Source organism: Cololabis saira, chromosome 8, assembly GCF_033807715.1.
Source record: "Cololabis saira isolate AMF1-May2022 chromosome 8, fColSai1.1, whole genome shotgun sequence".
Lineage (NCBI taxonomy): Eukaryota > Metazoa > Chordata > Actinopteri > Beloniformes > Belonidae > Cololabis > Cololabis saira.
This window is the reverse complement of record NC_084594.1, coordinates 46524995-46546768: the sequence shown is the minus strand read 5'-3', so window position 1 is coordinate 46546768 and position 21774 is coordinate 46524995. Positions and strand designations below refer to the sequence as shown.

The following is a 21774-nucleotide window of genomic DNA, read 5'->3' as shown; positions in this document are numbered from 1 at the left end:
TGTGGGGGGTGCTGAGTGAGTATGGAGTCTGGGGCCCTCTATTAAGGGCTGTCCGGTCTCTGTATGATCAGAGCAGGAGTTTGGTTCACATTGCTGTAATTGCAGTAAGTCAGACTTGTTCCCAGTGCATGTTGGACTCCGGCAGGGCTGCCCCTTCTCACCGGTTCTGTTCATAATTATTATGGACAGGATTTCTAGGCCAGGGGGCCGGAGGGGATCCGGTTTGGGAACCAAAGGATTTCTTCTCTGCTATTTGCAGATGATGTTGTCCTGTTGGCTTCATCCAATCGGGACCTTCAGCATGTGCTGGGGAGGTTTGCAGCCAAGGGCGAAGTGGCAGGGATGAGAATCAGCACCTCCAAATCCAAGGACATGTTTCTTCACCGTAAAAGGGTGGCGTGCCTTCTGGAGGTAGTGGAGAGGTCCTGCCTCAGGTGGGGGAGTTTAAATATTTCAGGGTCTTGTTCACGAGTAAGGGCAAGATGGAGGGTGAACTCCTTCACATTGAGAGAAGTCAGCTGAGGTGGCTTGGGCATCTCTATCGGATGCCTCCTGGACGCCTCCCTAGGGAGGTGTTCCAGGCATGTCCCTCCTCCCTAGGGAGGAGTTCCAGGCATGTCCCTCCTCCCTAGGGAGGTGTTCCAGGCATGTCCCTCCTCCCTAGGGAGGAGTTCCAGGCATGTCCCTCCTCCCTAGGGAGGTGTTCCAGGCATGTCCCTCCTCCTTAGGGAGGTGTTCCAGCCATGCCCCACCGGGAGGAGACCCCGGGGAAGACCCAGGACATGCTGGAGAGACTATGTCTCTCGGCTGGCCTGGGAACGCCTCGGACTCCCCTCAGAAGAGCTGGAGGAAGTGTCTGGGGTGAAGGAAGTCTGGGCATCTCTGCTAAGACTGCTGCCCCCGCGACCCGGTTCTGGATAAATGGAGGAAAATGGATGGATGGATGGATGGATGGATGCATGGACAGTACATCTTTTATCCTTGATATATTCTTAAGGTGATGGTAGGCTGACTTTGTTATCGCCTTAATGTGTTTTTCCAGATTTAGGTCTGAGTCAATGTTCCCTCTAAACTGCGCGCGTGCGCAATCGCGCACTGCCCGCATATTCTCAGCGCACAAGAAAGTCTATCCAGCGCAGTGCTTTAAGTGGGCCGGTACGCGCCGGTACGGAGTACCCCCACTTCTCAATATTAGCCTCTGGCGTACTGGGACTTCTCATGAGCTCAGTTCTCTGTTCTCTCCTTGCGATTTGGCTACAGTGGCGTCGCAACGCGACTGCCCCTCGTGAGACGTTCATCGCAAAGCCTGATTTATGGTTCCGCGCTAAATCGACGCAAGGCCTACGCCGTAGGGTACGCGGCAACGCGCAACGTACATGCGCGTCGCCGCGTACCCCACGGCGTAGGCTCTGCGTTGGTGTAACGCGGAACCATAAATCAGTTTACGGAGGTCCCGCAAGTCGAGAGGAGGAGAAGTATTCAAGGATTTGGGGAATACAAGGAGCTGTGGGGATCCCGGACACGAGAAAGTCTGAAGCCTCTGCTAAAAGCTATCCATACCATTGCTGTGTCTACCAGCAGTACTGGAGTTAATGGGGGATGAGGGGAGATGGCACCCCCCCTGAAATAAAAACGGTCCAAATCATCCCCCCCTGAAATAAAAACGGTCCAAATCCTCCCCCCTGAAATAAAAACGGTTTAAATCATCCCTCCTGAAATAAAAACGGTTTAAATCATCCCCCCCTGAAATAAAAACGGTCCAAATCATCCCCCCTAAAATAAAAACGGTCCAAATCACCCCCTTGTAAAACTGTCATGCCTCCTTTCCATCCCTTATGTCATTTCATCAATGAATGTGGTTTTACTGCTATTTCAACATTTAGACTCATCACCAGAAAAATAACACCAGAAAAATAACTTATTTGACAATTTTCACCTGTTTCAAGTAAATTTTCACTTGAAATAAGTAGAAAAATCTGCCAGTGGGACAAGATTTATCTTCTTATTACAAGCAAAAAAATCTTGTTCCACTGGCAGATTTTTCTACTTATTTCAAGTGAAAATTGACTTGAAACAAGTGAAAATGGTCAATTAAAACAAAATTTTGTCAACATTTCAACTTTTTTCATAAAATTTTTGACTTTTTGTTCCTCAAAATCTCAACTTTTCTCTGGACATTTTGACTTTTTTCTCTAAATTTTGACTTTTTTCTCAAAACTTTTTTTCTCAACATTTCGATTTTTTTTCTCAAAATTTCGAGAAAAAAGTCGAAATTTTCACCTGTTTCAAGTAGATTTTCACTTAAAATAAGTAGAAAAATCTGCCAGTGGAACAAGACTGTTTTGCTTGTAATGAGAAGATAAATCTTGTCCCAATGGCAGATTTTTCTACTTATTTCAAGTGAAAATTTACTTGAAACAGGTGAAAATTGTTGTTTTTTCCAGTGACGAGTCTTGTTTTAAGTGTAATGAGATACTTAAAAATAAAGCGTGCATATGTGATGTTGCTCACAGTCGTCCTCAGTTTGCTCAGGGAGCTTGTGTGTGTGCCCAGATACATGAAAAATTAGAGGGAACATTGGTCTGAGTCCATCACTACACCCAGATTTCTGGCCTGGTTGGTGGTTGTTAGGTGTTTAGATTGAAGCTCTGTGGTGACTTGTAATCATTCCTCTTTGGCTCCAAAGACACCTACCTCAGTTTTGTTTTGTTTAACTGGAGAAAGTTGTGGTACATACAGTCATTAATCCCCTCAATGCATTTACCAAGAGCCTGTACAAGGCCTCGGTCTCCCGGTGACATTGTAATGTATATCTGCGTGTCATCTGCATAGCTATGATAGTTTATTTAGTTGTTTTTTTTATAATCTGTGCCAGTGGGAGCATGTAGATGTTAAACAGAAGAGGTCCCAGGGTGGAACCTTGTGGAACTCCACGTGTGATTCTTGTCTGCTCAGATGTAAAGTGACACAAAGTACTTTTCTCTAATCGTGTTTTGAACCAGTTTAGTACAGTTGTGGAAAGACCCGCCCAGTTCTCCAGTCCTTTGACTAATAAATTGGGATCAACTGTATGAAATACAGCACTGAGATCCAGTAAAACTAAGACTGACACTTTCCCACTGTCTGTATTCAGACATGTGTCATTAAACACTTTGGTCAAGCGTCTCAGTGCTGTGTGTCACGTCTAGAGTGTAAGGTGTGGACCCAAATGCAGGAAAACAGGAGGCGGGAGGCAGGAGTCGGCAAAAAACAGGATTTATTTAACAAAAGGCAAAAACAAAGCGCTGCTTGGCAGGATCAACACAAACTAAAGGGATCCAAAAACTTGGAGGAGGAAGAACGTGGCAGGAAACATGAGGAACAAAACAGTACGGTCCGACAGGGAACAAGGGAATGACAAGACCAGATATACTCAGGGGATAACGAGACATGACAAGACACAGGTGCAGACAATCAGAGCAGATGGGACACAGGCGGGGCAAAACAGAAACTGAAAAGCTGGGGGGAATGTCAAACCCTGACACTGTGGTGCAGTCTAAAACCGGAGTGGAAGACATCATTGCAGTTGTTTTGTGTTAAAAAGTAATTTAGCTGTTGAAAAATAGCTTTTTCAATGATCTTACTTAAAAATGGGAGATTTGAGATGGGCTTGTAGTTGTTCATTTGTGTCTTCTCAAGATTGTCCTTTTTTAGCAGAGGTTTAATTACAGCCGTTTTTAGTGGCTCTGGAAACAAAGTTTCAATTCAATTCAATTTTATTCATATAGTGTTGATTACAACACAAGTTGTCTCTAGGATCTTTCCAGAGATCATAACATGACCCCCGAGCAATTATTACATAAACAATGGCAGGTAAAAAGTCCCCTAGTGGGAGGAAAAGCTTAAGCCAAACAGTGGTAAGAAAAACTCCTGTTCAGGAGGGAAGAAACCTGGGGACCCTCCTGCTGAAGACCGGTAGAGCAGGAAAAGAGAAAACAGACAGAAAGAAAGGAGGGACAGACACAATGGCTAACTGGTGCACTACAGGGATGACTATATAAACAGATGTAGACAGCAGGCACTGAGGTGTTGGGGGTGGGGGGGGGGGGTGTCAGCAGACATCTAGCAGACATCCACACAGACAGGTGGAAGCTGAGAAAACTGAGAAAGGAAAGAGAAAGAGGGGGTGATGGACACCGCTCAGTGGATCATGGTGGAGTCCCCCTAGCTATGGCTATTGACTCTAACACACTACAGTTTACACTGACTAGAGGTTTACTGACACCAACTAGAGGTTTACTAAACACTAACTAGAGGTTTACTAAACACTAACTAGAGGTTTACTAAACACTAACTAGAGGTTTACTAACACTAACTAGAGGTTTACTGACACCAACTAGAGGTTTACTAAACACTAACTAGAGGTTTACTAAACACTAACTAGAGGTTTACTAACACTAACTAGAGGTTTACTAACACTAACTAGAGGTTTACTGACACCAACTAAAGGTTTACTAAACACTAACTAGAGGTTTACTGACACTAACTAGAGGTTTACTAACACTAACTAGATGTTTACCGAAACTAACTAGAGGTTTACTAATACTAACTAGAGGTTTACTAACACTAACTAGAGGTTTACTAAACACCAACTAGAGGTTTACTGACACTAACTAGAGGTTTACTAACACTAACTAGAGGTTTACTAACACCAACTAGAGGTTAATAAACACTAACTACAGGTTTATTGAACACTAACTAGAGGTTTACTAAACACCAACTAGAGGTTTACTAACACTAACTAGAGGTTTACTGACACTAACTAGAGGTTTACTAAACACTAACTAGAGGCTTTACTAAAGAGAAAAGTTTTAAGTTTGGTTTTAAAGGTGGAGGTGGTGTCAGCCTCCTTAACCCAGATTGGAAGTTGGTTCCATAGTAATGTAGCCTGATAGCAGAACGCCCGCCCTCCAAATCTACATTTAGATACTCTAGGAACTACGAGTAAACCTGCACTCTGGGAGCGGATAGCTCTGCCAGGAACATAAGGCACTATCAGGTCTTGCAAATATCACAGAGATAAGCTGTTTTGGGCTTTATACGCAATTGATAACATTTTGAATTGGATTCTGAGTTTTACGAGTAGCCAATGAAGTAACCAATGAAGTACTGTCCAGGTCGGTGCATCAGTGCTCACCGCTGGTCTCACCTGGGTCTGCGATCACATCCTGTCTGTACCAGAGCCTTGACTCTCTCCCTGAATGTCTCTACCATCCCCTCCGCCACCTTTAGTCAGAATGCTGGTGAAGTTTTTCTGCAAGGCTCCGACTGCCAGCACCGTTTGGTTCCTTATCACTGTTGAAGGCAAATTCTGTCATTATGTAACTTTGTTTTAGGGTCTTAACTGAGAGTGTTGTTGTACTTCAGACATTCATGGACGATAACGTGCTACAATGCTCTGCTATTAGGTCTACAAACCTCCAGGTTGTCAAGAGGAATCACAGCTCAGTCTAAATGGATTTAATGGTTTTAGAGTCTGAGGCACAACGTCTCACCAGACACGTCATTCTCTATTCAGTCACAAACTTGTTCATCTCCACAACTTTTCTTGCTGGCTCTTTAGAGTGGAACGTTTGGGTTTACTGAAATTCTGCCTGAAATTCATGAGCAGAAAATGAATTTGTATCTTACAAACTCAGAATACCCCGTTTCTTTTGTTTGGGGTGGGGGAGGGTATTAGTGTGTGTGCATGAGTGTGTCTTATGTATCAGAATGTGTAGGCGATTCTATTCACTGCGTTAACAGAGCCACGGCAGGGCTCCACCTTTTAAGAAAAACACTTTTCTGAAGTCTAAGAGAGTATGGTATTTGTTCCATTTGAAAGATTTCCAATACTTTGTCAGTCCACATGTTGTATGTTGGGGGGTCAGATTTGAACCACTCTTTTGGCCCTTTTAACCAGAATTTTATCCTTCCCCACTGATCCTGTTTCACCTTTTTAATTGTTCTTCCTCACCTCGCTGACATACATTTCCACCTGTGTTTGGACTGTGGGAGTAATGTGGAGCTTTCCTGTCTCTCCAGCCCGTCTCATTACTACTCGGTCCACAGAGGCGTGTCGGCGGACTTCTACCGGCATTCTGTTGGATCCCAGTACGGGGACGAGTACCCTCTGTACCAGCCAGGGGTGCGACCGGACAGCATCTGCTCCGTCTCTGCCGTAGGAGGATACGACCCCCACTGGACTGTGGAGCGCCGCTCCCTGAGGGATGGCCCCCCGCAGCCCCGGGACCCTTGGGGCCCCCAACAATACGCTGGGATGGAAAAATCCATGAGGCGCCTGTCGATCCAGCCACGCTCCCGGTCCGTGCCGCGGTCGCCCTCCCTGTCGTCAGGGGGACACTACTCCCCAGTACCCCCCAATTTCGCCTCACCGGCTCGGTCCCCGTCGACATACTTTGACCGGTTTTCCGGGCGAATGAGGGACGATGTTATCTACGCTGACCCCTTCGCATACAGCTTGAGGCGGTCCATCAGCTCCCCAAAGGTGAGATGACAATAATGTCCAGTGAAAACCAAAACAACGCATTTTCCTGGTTGTTTTAATACAGGGGTCGGCAACCCGCGGCTCTAGAGCCGCATGCGGCTCTTTAGCGCCGCCCTAGTGGCTCCCTGGAGCTTTTTCAAAAATGTTTGACATTTTTTTTTCCTTTTTTTCTTCTTTTTTTTCTTTTTTTTCCCTTTTTTTCTTCTTTTTCTCTTTTTTTCTTCTACTTTTTCCTTTCCTTTTTAATCTCGACATTTCAACTTTTTTCTTGAAATTTTGACTTTTTTCTCGACATTTCGACTTTTTTCTCAACATTTCGACTTTTTTCTCGAACTTTCGACTTTTTCTCAACATTTCAATTTTTTTCTCGACATTTTGACTTTTTTCTCAACATTTCAACTTTTTTTTGACATTTCGACTTTTTTCTCAACATTTCAACTTTTTTTCTCGAGATTGTACTTCAACATTAATCTCGACATTTCGACTTTTTTTTCTCGACATTTCGACTTTTTTCTCAACATTTTGACTTTTTTTCTCAAACTGCATAATGAAAAAAAAATCTTTCCCCAGTTATCACTAAAATAGATACTAGCAGCATGTTTTGTCTTCATTCTAAGGCTTATACAAGACTTTTAATTTTTTGCGGCTCCAGACATATTTGTTTTTTGTGTTTTTGGTCCAATATGGCTCTTTCTACATGTTGGGTTGCCGACCCCTGTTTTAATGTGATGAAACCATTTTCATGTGGTCAGCTCTCTCAGCCCTGGCTTGTGTCTCCCTCCTCCCCTCATGACCTCCTCTCTCTCATCAGTATGTGTACCCCGGTGATAGGAGGTCCTTCAGTCATGGATTGTACCAGCACAGCTACCCTGTATCCCCCTCCATCCACATGAAAGCGGTACGTCTGGTGTCATACATAACCACCTGCTGCATAAAACCACTCCTGTGGTTGTACAGTCATAGAAAAAGTTTACATTCTCTTCTTAAATCATGTCTTATTTGTATAAAAAATGTAATAAACATCATTTGATCATTGTTGGTCTTAGTATTAGACAAATACAACCTCAGATGAAAAAAAAAGATTGTCACCATAATATTAAGAAAAATTAATGAATGTGGTAATACTCCATAGCCCCATAATTCAACAGGCTGTAGATCCATCCTTAGCAGGATTAAGTTGAGGTAGATGTTTCCTGTATGATATTATCAGTACGTCAAGTGGAAGATTGACAACCGTCTCTAATGATTTCTACTTGTCAATAATCTTTCTCACTTTAGAATGCTTAACTCCAATTTTTTGGAGAATAGTTTTTATAACACTTCCTAACTAATGCGCAGCAACATTAAGATGATAACAGTTCCAAGACCCACTATGATGAAATGATTTTATGATGTTTTTACTCACAGAAAACAAAAAGAGGCGATACACATTTTTGCATTTTTGTCAGAGAGCTCAGTGCATCAGTCATAGATTTCCTCTGGAGGTTTCTGCTGGTTTCATTCTCTGTCCGTCCAACAACTGTTCGTTCTGACCTGTCCAACACCTTTTCAACACCTGTTCAACACCTGTCCAACAACTGTCCAACAACTGTCCAATAACTGTCCAACATCTGCTCAACACCTGTCCAACACCTGTTCGTTCTAACCTGTCCAACACCTTTTCAACACCTGTCCAACAACTGTCCAACAACTGTCCAACAACTGTCCAACAACTGTCCAACAACTGTCCAACAACTGTCCAACACCTGTCCAACAACTGTCCAACAACTGTCCAATAACTGTCCAACATCTGCTCAACACCTGTCCAACACCTGTTCGTTCTGACCTGTCCAACACCTTTTCAACACCTGTTCAACACCTGTCCAACAACTGTCCAACAACTGTCCAATAACTGTCCAACATCTGCTCAACACCTGTCCAACACCTGTTCGTTCTAACCTGTCCAACACCTTTTCAACACCTGTCCAACAACTGTCCAACAACTGTCCAACAACTGTCCAACATCTGCTCAACACCTGTCCAACACCTGTTCGTTCTAACCTGTCCAACACCTTTTCAACACCTATTTAACACCTGTCCAACACCTCCTCAACACCTGCACAACACCTGTTAAACATCTGTTCAACACCTGTCCAACACCTGTTCAACATCCGTCCAACACCTATTCAACACATGCACAACACCTGTTCAACACCTGTCCAACATCTGTCCAACACCTGTCCAACACCTGTTCAACACCTGTTCAACACCAGGGGCCTCATTTATAAAGCTCGCTTGCGCACAAAACAAAGCTTGAAAGATGCGCAAGCCACCTTCTACGCAAAAACCTAACCGAAAAATGTGCGTATCTCTATGCCAACCCTGACCCTCCCGTAGGAACAGTCTTAAGATATGGGGAACTGGCGACGCAGGCGGTGAGGTGGTGATGCGCACCTATGCCGTAGGCTCTGCGTTGGTGTGACGCGGAACCATCAGCCTTGAGCAGCACTGAGGGGAGAGGGGAGAGGGGAGCGGGGCTGCCGGGCCGTCTTCGCATCGCCTTCGCACAGTGTCTTCATGATTTGCAATTACAGGATGAGCCTACCGTTAGTTTTTAAACTGTAAAAAAGTGGGGGGGGACAAAAACCTGATTTTTAAAAGTAGGGGGGGCATGTCCCCCATGTCCCCAGGCACTCACGGCGTTTAGCGCAGCAACGGCGTGCTGCCACTTACTCGCTTTATTTTATACTATCTATATACTATTTATACTTTTACTGTGACCACCAAATAATGTGGTTTTCCTGTCCTCCACTTCATCCACAACATCTCCATCTCAGTCTCCGTGAAACTTGTGGCTCGACACGTCTCATTCATCCTGACGCCCAAAAAGGCTGCAGGATCACGCTGCACATGCTCAGCAGGCTCATTCATATGGAAATACTACTTTGCATTGCCCATTCATGGTATGAAGTGGGCGTGTAGAGGGCGGGATATGAGGCGAATTCACCTGCGAAACCTTCCAGCTGGACTGTGATTTATAAAGAGAACATTGCGTGCAGATGTGCGTGCACACGGTTTTATAAATCCGGATTTTTTTTTGCGCCCGCCATTTTCGGCTTTTGGGTTTACGTGCACTTTTAGTATGAATCCTACACACTCCTTTATAAATGAGGCCCCTGCTCAACACCTGCTCAACATCTGTTCATCACCTGTCCAACACCTATTCAACACCTATTCAACACCTGTCCAACACCTGTCCAACACCTGTCCAACACCTGTCCAACACCTGTTCAACACCTGTTCTCCTCGTTGCCTCTTGCAGTCACGTCTGTAGATTGTCAACTGAGTCCAGATGTTACTACACTGCTGCAGGGTTTTGCTCACAGTTGGAACATTAATTACATCCTCAAAACAAAGTAACAATTCTTAAATTCCTCCGACTTTCCTTTATTTGAAGACATCATGAACCAAAGATATTTAATTCTTCATTTAGATTTTTCACGTGTTAAAATTTAGCATTTTAGACCTGCAACACATTCCCAGTACGTTGGGACAGTGAAGCTTTGACCTCTTTGCAATGTTGGCATGCCTTCTCACAACACATGACAGGTGCCCTGGCATTGATGACACCAGCCGATGAGTTTCACGAGTTATTTTGTCCTTTTCCTCTTTGATTCAGAACACAACGTAGTACAGTAGCTCCTTCAGAGTGCCGGCAGTCCTTCTTAAAATGTTTTGGGATCCACGTCTTAAACGAGGACGGACCAATTCAATGAGAATGAGTGTAACAAAATCAGTTAGCATCATAGGTTAGCATGAGCTAAGCTAAAGCAGCTAACATATGCTAAATTAGGTAAGGTGGCATGAGCCCGGGGCGGAGTCAAGATAAACCTGGGTGGAGTCAAGATAAACCCGGGGCGGAGTCAAGATAAACCCGGGCTGGAGTCAAGATAAACCCGGGGCATAGTCAAGATAAACCCGGGGCGGAGTCAAGATAAACCCGGGCTGGAGTCAAGATAAACCCGGGGCATAGTCAAGATAAACCCGGGGTGGAGTCAAGATAAACCCGGGGTGGAGTCAAGATAAACCCGGGGTGGAGTCAGCTTCTGCCACGATGACATAAAGTAGCTCAGAAAAACTGGCTTCAAAACCACATTTCACTGGGTTTGTCCAGTTCTTTTTATATTGTCTCTACTTTCCATTGGGGATAAATCTCTTATGTCCCGATTCAATGCTGTGATTCTTGAGAGCCAATTAATAAATACTGTACTGACATTTTTAAAATTACTGCCTCAAAAGTAGAAATTAATCTACAGGACTGTCTCAGAAAATTAGAATATTGTGATAAAGTTATTTATTTTCTGTAATGCAATTAAAAAAACAAAAATGTCATACATTCTGGATTCATTACAAATCAACTGAAATATTACAAGCCTTTTATTATTTTAATATTGCTGATCATGGCTTACAGTTTAAGATTAAGATTCCCAGAATATTCTAATTTTTTGAGATAGGATATTTGAGTTTTCTTAAGCTGTAAGCCATGGTCAGCAATATTAAAATAATAAAAGGCTTGCAATATTTTATATAAAAGGACTTTATCACAATATTCTAATTTTCTGAGACACTCCTGTATATTAACAGACAAATGAAGCTGAGAAAAAAAAAACAATATCACAGTTTCACGCTGTCTACAAAGAAATAAAAGTTAAAGTACATTTATTAGTTAGCTTTGTCTGATTTGGGGGAGTAGACGAAGTGTTGATGGTTTTTAAAGCAGTTGGAAAAGGAGCTGAAATGACGGTGACCCCAGCAGCAGCAGCAGCGTGTACGCTCTGCTTCCTCCGGGTGTGTGTTGTTGGTGTAGAATCAGGGCCGTGATAAAGGTGTCTGACATTCCATGTTTGTCACTGCTGCTCGGATCAGGACGAGATTTTAGACCTGCAGCTCCAGCGCAACCTGGAGTACCTGGACCAACAGGTAGGAGGACGCAGGAGGTGTTTACCATTAAACCCTGCACCCCACCTTTCCATGTCCATCTACCGTCTCCATGTATCTGCGTGACTTTCTCCGGCATGTCTGCTTCAAGTATTCATCCTGCTTTTCCGTGTTTCACCTTCATTTCCCAAGTGTCCACCTTCCCTTTCTGTGTTTGTACATGTACTGTACCTGTTCAGATGTTCTTAACAAAGGTTTGTCATTGTTTAATGATCCTGTTGCACCTAATTACCATCCAGTCCAGGATTACTCGCTGCTTCCTTCTCCTAAACTCATTCTGGTTTTCCCTTTGTGAGAATACTGCAACAACTCAAAATCTTACCAAGAACATTTGTCTAATTTCTAGTTAAAATGTCTCATTTTTAGTCAAACAAATCTCATTACACTTAAAACAAGAGTCATTACCAGAAAAATAACTTGTTATTTGACAATTTTCACCTGTTTCAAGTAAATTTTCACTTGAAATAAGTAGAAAAAATCTGCCAGTGGAACAAGATTTATCTTCTCATTACAAGCAAAAAAGTCTTGTTCCACTGGCAGATTTTTCTACTTATTTTAAGTGAAAATCTACTTGAAACAGGTGGAAATTGTCATTGTCAATAACAAGTTATTTTTCTGGTAATGACACTTGTTTTAAGTGTAATGAGATTGTTTTGACTAAAAATGAGACATTTTAACTAGAAATAAGAGAAATATTCTTGTTAAGATTTTTGCACATTAATGTCTCTACTGTTTGAATGTTGTTGGATATTGAGACGGTTTGTCCAATCTTTCTCAGATTCCTCCTTTCCACGACGTCTACAGCCGAGAATTACATCCAACGTTGAAGCTTAATGAGATTGAAACCAGCGTAAGAGACTTGTGAACTCACGTTTCTGTTGTTGCAAATGTTTGTCTGACGTGATGTACGTGAACATCCAGCACACAAAATCAGGAAAAAGTGCAGCTTTAACCCTTTAAAGACCTTTTCTAGTAAAGAAAACCCAACACCAAGCAGAAAAGGCTAAACCTGCAGGAGAAAAGCAGAGCTAGTGACCGGCACCGACATGCTGCAAGCACTAACCTGTTATTGGTTTAAAACTCCACAGACGGTCAAAGATGACCACTCTGAAGCAAAAAACCATGCAGCTACCAGTCAAAGAACAACTTCAACTTCTACTACACTGCTCTGAATAAGGTCTTACCTTTGACATTTTATATCCCTGCGTAAAACCTCTCTTTGATTCATATACTGTATTTTCCACACCATAAGGCGCACTAAATATATACTACTATAGTATATGTACTATAGTGGCTGGGGTTGAGTTACGTATCTACCTGATGGAGCTGCGCTACAGGAAATGCTACAAAATCCTACAGGTAATGCAAAAAAAAAAAAAACAAGAAGAAAAGTACTGTATGTCAAACTTTATTAACAAAATAAAAACCAGCTTTGCTCCGTCTCGTCAAAGTCGCCATTATGAGAGTCAGCGTCGCTGCTGTTGTCTTGAACGTCTGTGACGATTCCTGACGTTTTTAGCGACATTACTTCGACGACACCAACTACATTACCCACAATCCCCCTGACTACATTACCCACAATCCCCCTGACTACATTACCCACAATCCCCCTGGCTACAGTAACAGAAATTACCGTAATGATCATATATAAGGCGCACTGCATTATAAGGCACACTGCCGGTTTTTGAGAAAATTAGCAGCTCATACCATAACATTTTCTGACCTTCTGACTTTGTAAACATAACTTCTCAAGAAGAAAACTAAAACAAAAAATCAAACTATAAACTCACCACACACAAGCTATGTTGTTCTTTTTTCCCCATTCTATCACTCCTACCTAAGTCAGTCCTGGGCGTTGCTCCCCTCACACTGAGCTCAGCTCTCCTTCTCAACCTGAGGACTGAGCAGCTTCTTTTCACCAGACAGTCAGTGCGTTTACATGGGAAGTTTAATTCCTCTTTAATTTAGAATTAAAATTAAATCCGATTTAAAATGAATAAAAATTACCATAAACACCTAATTCCGAATGAAAATGGCCATTCAAAATTCAACTTAATTCTGAAGTAAGTGGCTGGTTTATTCTGATTTTAAATCCGAATAGAATAATTCCAGATCATGTATACACTCATTCCTCTTTAAATTAATTCCAGTCTTTCTTTCTGCTCGTTCCCTCTCCCGTCTGTCTCCATGATCTTATATTCCACTGGGCTGGTTTTCCAAACAAAGTTTCCAGATGCAGCAGCAGTAAACGCTGGTCAAGAGCAGAGACCATTTATTTAATAAATAGAAATCATTAAAAGAACAGATGGAAACAGGAAACATCAAAATTGTGAGCTTTTCAAAGTTGTAGCGGCTAAGTTAGTTTTTCTTCCGGTAGTTTAACTTCCGGTCCCCCCCCTATCCAATCAGAACCTTCCCAACCCCCAGACCTGGAGAGGAATTGGAGAAAGACCATCAAACGTGTTTTCCATGTAAACCTCAATTCAGAATTACTATTTCCATGTAAACTCAAAGGAAAATAGTTTAATTCTGCTTAATAGTTTAATTATTTAATTCGGAATAATTAATTCCTTTGTTCTTGTTTTTAAGTTGAATGCTCAATGAGAACTAAGATTGCAAAAAATGGTTTAAAGTTGATTTAATCCACAAAATAAAGTGTCAATTGTCCATAACAATGATCTGCAGGTTTTTGACTGGGAGATTGTTTTAGATAAAGATACTAATGCTCTTTATGTTCTCCAGTCATTTCACACCTTTGTTGTAGTCTCACATATCTGAGCTTGATTTTGAGACCAGCCTTATTCAAATAGCTGCCTCACTAGTCCACCCAGGAAGTGTAAATAACATTTAATAAAAGATTACATTTAAGCCCTGATATTTACCAGATACAATTAGACAAAGCTGAACTGTTTGGGAAGAAAGGCTCGTGTCAAACACCAGGAACTGCTGCTCACCAGGAACCAGGAGCTCTGCAGGAGCTGCAGGGAAGCACAGAGGTGGCAGCTCAAAAATCATCAGAGATCAGGGAGAATCAGCAGGAATCAGGGGAAATCATCAGGGATCAGGAGAGATCAGTAGGGATCAGGAGAGATCAGTAGGGATCAGGAAAGATCAGGAGAGATCAGCAGGGATCAGTAGGAATCATGAGAGATCAGCAGGAATCAGGAGAGATCAGTAGGAATGAGGAGAGATCAGCAGGAATCAGGAGAAATCAGCAGGGATCAGCAGGAATCAGGAGAGATCAGCAGAAATCAGGAGAGATCAGTAGGAATGAGGAGAGATCAGCAGGAATCAGGAGAGATCAGTAGGAATCAGGAGAGATCAGCAGGAATCATGAGAGATCAGCAGGAATCAGGAGAAATCAGCAGGAATCAGGAGAAATCAGTAGGAATCAGGAGAGATCAGCAGGAATCAGGAGAGATCAGCAGGAATCAGGAGAAATCAGCAGGGATCAGCAGGAATCAGGAGAGATCAGCAGGAATCAGGAGAAATCAGCAGAGATCAGCAGGAATCAGGAGAAATCAGCAGGGATCAGCAGGAATCAGGAGAGATCAGCAGGAATCAGGAGAAATCAGCAGAGATCAGCAGGAATCAGGGGAAATCAGCAGAGATCAGCAGGAATCAGCAGGAATCAGGAGAGATCAGCAGGAATCAGGAGAGATCAGTAGGAATCAGCAGAGATCAGCAGGAATCAGGAGAGATCAGTAGGAATCAGGAGAGATCAGCAGGAATCAGGAGAGATCAGCAGGAATCAGGAGAGATCAGTAGGAATCAGGAGAGATCAGCAGGGATCAGGGGAAATCAGCAGGGATCAGCAGGAATCAGGAGAGATCAGCAGGAATCAGGAGAGATCAGTAGGAATCAGCAGAGATCAGCAGGAATCAGGAGAGATCAGTAGGAATCAGGAGAGATCAGCAGGAATCAGGAGAGATCAGCAGGAATCAGGAGAGATCAGTAGGAATCAGGAGAGATCAGCAGGGATCAGGGGAAATCAGCAGGGATCAGCAGGAATCAGGAGAAATCAGTAGGAATCAGGAGAGATCAGCAGGAATCAGGAGAGATCAGCAGGAATCAGGAGAAATCAGCAGGGATCAGCAGGAATCAGGAGAGATCAGCAGGAATCAGGAGAAATCAGCAGAGATCAGCAGGAATCAGGAGAAATCAGCAGGGATCAGCAGGAATCAGGAGAGATCAGCAGGAATCAGGAGAAATCAGCAGAGATCAGCAGGAATCAGGGGAAATCAGCAGAGATCAGCAGGAATCAGCAGGAATCAGGAGAGATCAGCAGGAATCAGGAGAGATCAGTAGGAATCAGCAGAGATCAGCAGGAATCAGGAGAGATCAGTAGGAATCAGGAGAGATCAGCAGGAATCAGGAGAGATCAGCAGGAATCAGGAGAGATCAGTAGGAATCAGGAGAGATCAGCAGGGATCAGGGGAAATCAGCAGGGATCAGCAGGAATCAGGAGAGATCAGCAGGAATCAGGAGAGATCAGTAGGAATCAGCAGAGATCAGCAGGAATCAGGAGAGATCAGTAGGAATCAGGAGAGATCAGCAGGAATCAGGAGAGATCAGCAGGAATCAGGAGAGATCAGTAGGAATCAGGAGAGATCAGCAGGGATCAGGGGAAATCAGCAGGGATCAGCAGGAATCAGGAGAGATCAGCAGGAATCAGGAGAGATCAGTAGGAATGAGGAGAGATCAGCAGGAATCGGGAGAAATCAGCAGGGATCAGCAGGAATCAGGAGAAATCAGCAGAGATCAGCAGGAATCAGGAGAGATCATCAGGAATCAGGAGAGATCAGTAGGAATCAGGAGAGATCAGCAGGAATCAGGAGAGATCAACAGGAATCAGGAGAGATCAGTAGGAATCAGGAGAGATCAGCAGGAATCAGGAGAGATCAGCAGGAATCAGGAGAGATCAGCAGGGATCAGGAGAGATCAGCAGGGATCAGGGGAAATCAGCAGGGATCAGGGGAAATCAGCAGGGATCAGCAGGAATCAGGAGAGATCAGCAGGAATCAGGAGAGATCAGTAGGAATCAGCAGAGATCAGCAGGAATCAGGAGAGATCAGTAGGAATCAGGAGAGATCAGCAGGAATCAGGAGAGATCAGCAGGAATCAGGAGAGATCAGCAGGGATCAGGGGAAATCAGCAGGAATCAGGAGAGATCAGCAGGAATCAGGAGAGATCAGTAGGAATGAGGAGAGATCAGCAGGAATCAGGAGAAATCAGCAGGGATCAGCAGGAATCAGGAGAAATCAGCAGAGATCAGCAGGAATCAGGAGAGATCAGCAGGAATCAGGAGAAATCAGTAGGAATCAGGAGAGATCAGCAGGAATCAGGAGAGATCAGCAGGAATCAGGAGAGATCAGCAGGGATCAGAAAGAATCAAGAGATTTATTGGAGTCCAGGAGATTTCTTAGCTGTCAGCTCTTATCAATCAATCATTCACTTTATTTGTCCCCATGGGGGCGATTAGTTTCGCAACAGGAGAAGCACACAATGGTAAATATACATAAAATATAGGGCTGGGCGATTATACGATCTCGATTTGTGATCGCGATCAAATTAAGTTCGATCACGGTGATCAGCTGTGGGTCTACTTTCTCGATCATGTGCAAAACATGCTGCAGCAAAGTGCACGAGAACCAATCACAACCCGCTTTCCTGGCACCGCGCTGTCTGCATTAATTGATCATGCATGACATGCCGCGGCAAGTTGCATGACCATAGGCAGTAAAGTAGTCACAACTGCCTCCCCTGCACTGGTGGGAGCAAGCGTGACCAGAGAGAATAAAACTACAAGACAACAACCGCAGGCTAGCGTTAGCTTAGCTTCGAGCCGACCGGGACTCACGGTTAGCGGTTATTTATTTATTTATTTCGGACAACTTCTTCCGAGCGTACAGGAGGAGGGTGTGATGGATTCACAAAATGCCCTTCGTGATTGATGTATTGTGTATTCGAACCGCACTCATTAAAGTTGTGATTCGCTCTGCTTGTACCACAAATTACTCATCAGCGCCGACTTCAGAAACTCCGCGGCCCCGACATGGGTGTGTGTGTGCGTGCGTGCGTGCGTGTGTGCGTGCTCAGCGGAGTGAATGTGTCGGAGCGCGGAGGCAACAAGCAGAGCTCACCAGATGACGCCGTAGGCTCTGCGTTGGTGTAACGCGGGACCATAAATCAGCCTTAAGTCCCTTTAGGCTAATACTGTGAGAAATAACCTCTCATAATAGCTGTACTACAGTTAATAAATGTAATAAAACTGCCGTTTCTGCTGGCTACTGAGTCCCATAAGTGGCGAGTGAGTTTTAACTCCTTAATTACCAACCAGCGTCAGAGTCACGCACAGTACACAATCTGTGATGTTAGAGAGCCACCTGTTGGTCAATTTAAGCAACCGCATCGCCAGCTGCTTGACAGTGGCTCAACTCATATTAGTTTACTGTTTTTGTTTTTAATAATGTCATTGCAATTTTATCTATGCAATTGTGAAAAAAATGGCAAAATAAATGAAAAACTGTGAACAACCGCATTCCGTAGGCTATTCAGTACTCAGTATTCAGCCAAGTCTTTAAATTTTATTCCGCTTCAGTTTCGGCCTCAAATTTTCATTTTGGTGCATCCCTAGTTTTTTCGGTGGGTACCACTGGTAGCATTCTGGATTCTTGTTAAAACATGCTATTTGCTTTATTTGTTAATAAAAAAAAAACTAATCTCTGGTTTCTTTCCATTTTATTCCAGAAGGGAGGGGGGATCTTCTGATTTAAAAAAAATCGTGATTAAAAATCGAGATCATTCAATATGGGAAAAAAAATCGTGATCACTTTTTTTGCCATATCGCCCAGCCCTAATATACATAATAAATTACAATAAGTTACACATCATAGTACAGACCTAAGCTATAGTTAAGAGGGAAGGCTTTTTCACCCACTACCTTTTCCTTCCGCCATTTAAAAGAACAATAGGAGGAACAAAGGAGTGTTTGTATCTGTTAGTCTGAGCAGTAACTGATGTAGAAACTGAAACTGTTTATTAAGGGATGTGAGAATCAGACAACATGGAGTTCTTGATCAGCTGTTTGTTATAAAGTTCTTGTAAAGTTTGTTGAGCCGACCCAATGATTTTACTGCTTAGACTGACAACCTTATTGATCAAATTTCTGTCTTTGACCTTTAAAGATTGAAACCAACAAATAACAGAAAAAGTGATAACAGATTTTTCTGGTTGGCATGGTTACACAGCCAGCCAAGCAGGCAGCTCACATGGGTGGAAACTTGTGGTTCTGCTGTGGTTTCAACCTCACCACATGTTGTTCTGTGTGACGCAGAAACTCCTGGGGCGACTGTGCGAGCAGAGCCGGATTCTGAGGGACCACGAGGCCGTCGTGCACAGACTGAGGATGGAAAAGGTAAATGGAGTTCAACCAAGAGGCACGTTTGTGCAGCTTATCTGAGCTTTTAAACCCACCACAAATCTGATGGATGTGAAGCTCATCTCATCTCTGTGAAGGGATACGTGATCAATGACCCTTTCTTTTGTGTGTAAAAGCTTACTAAAATCATCTGCATCATCTCTCATAGTGGCTCTTTGTATTAGGAAAATTATAATTAAGTGATTACCGTATTGGCCCGGATATAAGACGACCCTGATTATAAGACGACCCCCTCTTTTTCAAGGCTCAAGTGTGAAAAAAGACTTTTTGAACACCAAATTCAATTTTTATACAGAAAATAATTAGAGTACATCTGAAACAAATGATTATAACAATATATTCGATAGAAAAAGCATGTTATTTTGCCTCATTCAAATCATCATCTGGAAGTTTGCATCATAACTTCTCCTCAGCTGCCGGTTTACTTGCCGATCTTCCACCCACTTTTCTCCAGACTGGAGAAACTACGTGGAAATGTCGAGAAAAAAGTGGAAATGTCGAGATTAATGTTGAAGTACAATTTCGAGAAAAAAGTCGAAATGTTGAGAAAAAAGGCGAAGTTTCGACTTCATTCTTGAAATTGTATTTCAACATTAATCTCGACATTTCCACTTTTTTCTCGACATTTCGACTTTTCCCTCGAATTGCATTATGAAAAAGAAAACTTCTCCTCCTCTAAATATATATATTTTTTTTCTCCTGCCTGGCCCTAATACTCGTCCGTACTTTGTCCTGGGGAGTTAAGTTCAGCATTCGCTTTAAAGATATCTGGCCCAATCTAGTGTTATGAATGGGTATAATGTCTAGACCACGAATGGAAGACGACCCCCACTTTTTCGGTCTTATTTCAATGCAAAAAACACCGTCTTATATTCGGGCCAATAGTATAATTAAAACTAGGGTCTACGATTTTACATATTGTACATTTTTATCAAAATCATTTATAAGGTTGTTATGGCCCAATAGTGTTACCTATGAAATATGATTAGCAAAAAGAACCAAAAGAAAATATTTCTTCTATCTGCTGTAATCCTGCAAAGAAGTCAACCAAAACAGGCGCCATTCGGCCCGAACAGCGCCTATTGGTCAATCTGCTTGAATGTCAGTGATTGGACAGTCCTCACCTACTCCCCGCCTCCCAAAGTACGGCAGCACGTCCTGCTGGCTCCCGTACCAGATGGGGGGGAGGAGGCGGGAGCTTCATGTGAGCCAGAGCACAGGGGGAGGGAGTTTGTGTGGGGAGTAGGTGTCTTTTTTTTTTTTAAACTCAAGATCGTAGACCCTAGCTTTAAATATGTAACGCTTCAGGAAAAAGGTTATCATTGTTCTTCGGATGTTGTAAATGACCGCAGGAGGCCTGATGATCATATGATTTCTTTATGTTTATGCACAAAAAGAAAACATAACAGAGTGATTTGTACGTGACTCTAGGAAGGAGTTGACAGCTGTCACCTCCACCCTCCTCCAGACCCCAACACACACAACTAACCCTTTAACTGTCTTGGTTCTGGTCCTGAATGTTCCCAGGACAGCCTGGAGGAGGAACTGGTGGCCATTCATCAGGAGATGGAGCTTTACCAGAACCAGCCGTCCATCCTGGAGAATCTGCAGTTCAAGAAGGAAACCCAGCAGAACCAGCTGATCAACATCCGAGGAGAGCTGTCCCAGGCCTCCAGCGTAAGACTGCACACCTCACAGCTGCTCACCTCACACCTGCACACCTCACAGCTGCTCACCTCACAGCTGCACACCTCACAGCTGCTCACCTCACAGCTGCACACCTCACAGCTGCACACCTCACAGCTGCTCACCTCACAGCTGCACACCTCACTGACGGCAGCGAAGCTCTTAAATGTGCTGTTGGTGTCGGTGGAAAGTTCAATTCAATTAAATTTGATTTATATAGCGTCTATTACAACAGAAGTTGTCTCTAAGATCTTTACAGAGACCCAGAACATAAACCCCAAGCAACTATTACATAAACATAACATAAACAGTGGCAAGGAAAAACTCCCCTTTAGGAAGGAAGAAACCTGGACCAGGACCTGGATCATAAGGGGGTAGAAACCTGGACCAGGACCTGGATCATCAGGGGGAACCTCCTGCTGGAGGACAGCTGGGCAGAGCAGGAAAAGAGAAAACAGACAGAGAGAATGCATAACAGAGAAAGGAGAGGGGGCAGGCCAGGATGTCAGCAAGCATATAGAGGGACCACGTCCCCTTACTCACACCGAAAAATCTGCAACTAGTGGAGAAGACGGAATAACAGCTGATTATCTGCTTAAATTAAAGGCAGTTGGACTTGACAGTGACCCGTACAGTTACCCCAAGAACCAGTGGTCCATGGACATTAATATTTGGTACAGTTACCAAGAACCAGTGGTCCATGGACATTAATATTTGGTACAGTTACCAAGAACCAGTGGTCCATGAACATTAATATTTGGTACAGTTACCAAGAACCAGTGGCCCATGGACATTCATATTTGGTACAGTTACCAAGAACCAGTGGTCCATGGACATTAATATTTGGTACAGTTACCAAGAACCAGTGGTCCATGGACATTAATATTTGGTACAGTTACCAAGAACCAGTGGTCCATGGACATTAATATTTGGTACAGTTACCAAGAACCAGTGGTCCATGGACATTAATATTTGGTACAGTTACCAAGAACCAGTGGTCCATGGACATTAATATTTGGCCATGAATCCAGTTTCCTGATATTTACATGTACTTAATTTCTACGCCGGGGAAATACACGAAGCAAAGCTTGAAGATACAAAAGTCTTGACGCTTGGTCCGACTTCAAGGCAGGATTTGTTGTAG

General features: G+C 43.4%; 1 protein-coding gene across 11 annotated transcripts in view; it reads left to right on the top strand.

Annotated features, from left to right (window-relative positions):
* The window catches only part of plekha6 (pleckstrin homology domain containing, family A member 6), a 132085-nt gene that overhangs the window by 89059 nt on the left and 21252 nt on the right, over window positions 1-21774 (top strand). For 9 of the 11 annotated variants that reach the window (XM_061728144.1, XM_061728151.1, XM_061728147.1 and 6 more), the window contains 6 exons: window positions 6064-6526; window positions 7338-7424; window positions 11432-11485; window positions 12282-12353; window positions 18840-18920; window positions 20472-20621. In XM_061728144.1, coding sequence (XP_061584128.1) covers window positions 6064-6526; window positions 7338-7424; window positions 11432-11485; window positions 12282-12353; window positions 18840-18920; window positions 20472-20621 — 907 coding nt within the window. The remainder of the gene's footprint in view (window positions 1-6063; window positions 6527-7337; window positions 7425-11431; window positions 11486-12281; window positions 12354-18839; window positions 18921-20471; window positions 20622-21774) is intronic. The other 2 variants (XM_061728146.1, XM_061728143.1) reach the window with 2 other exon arrangements.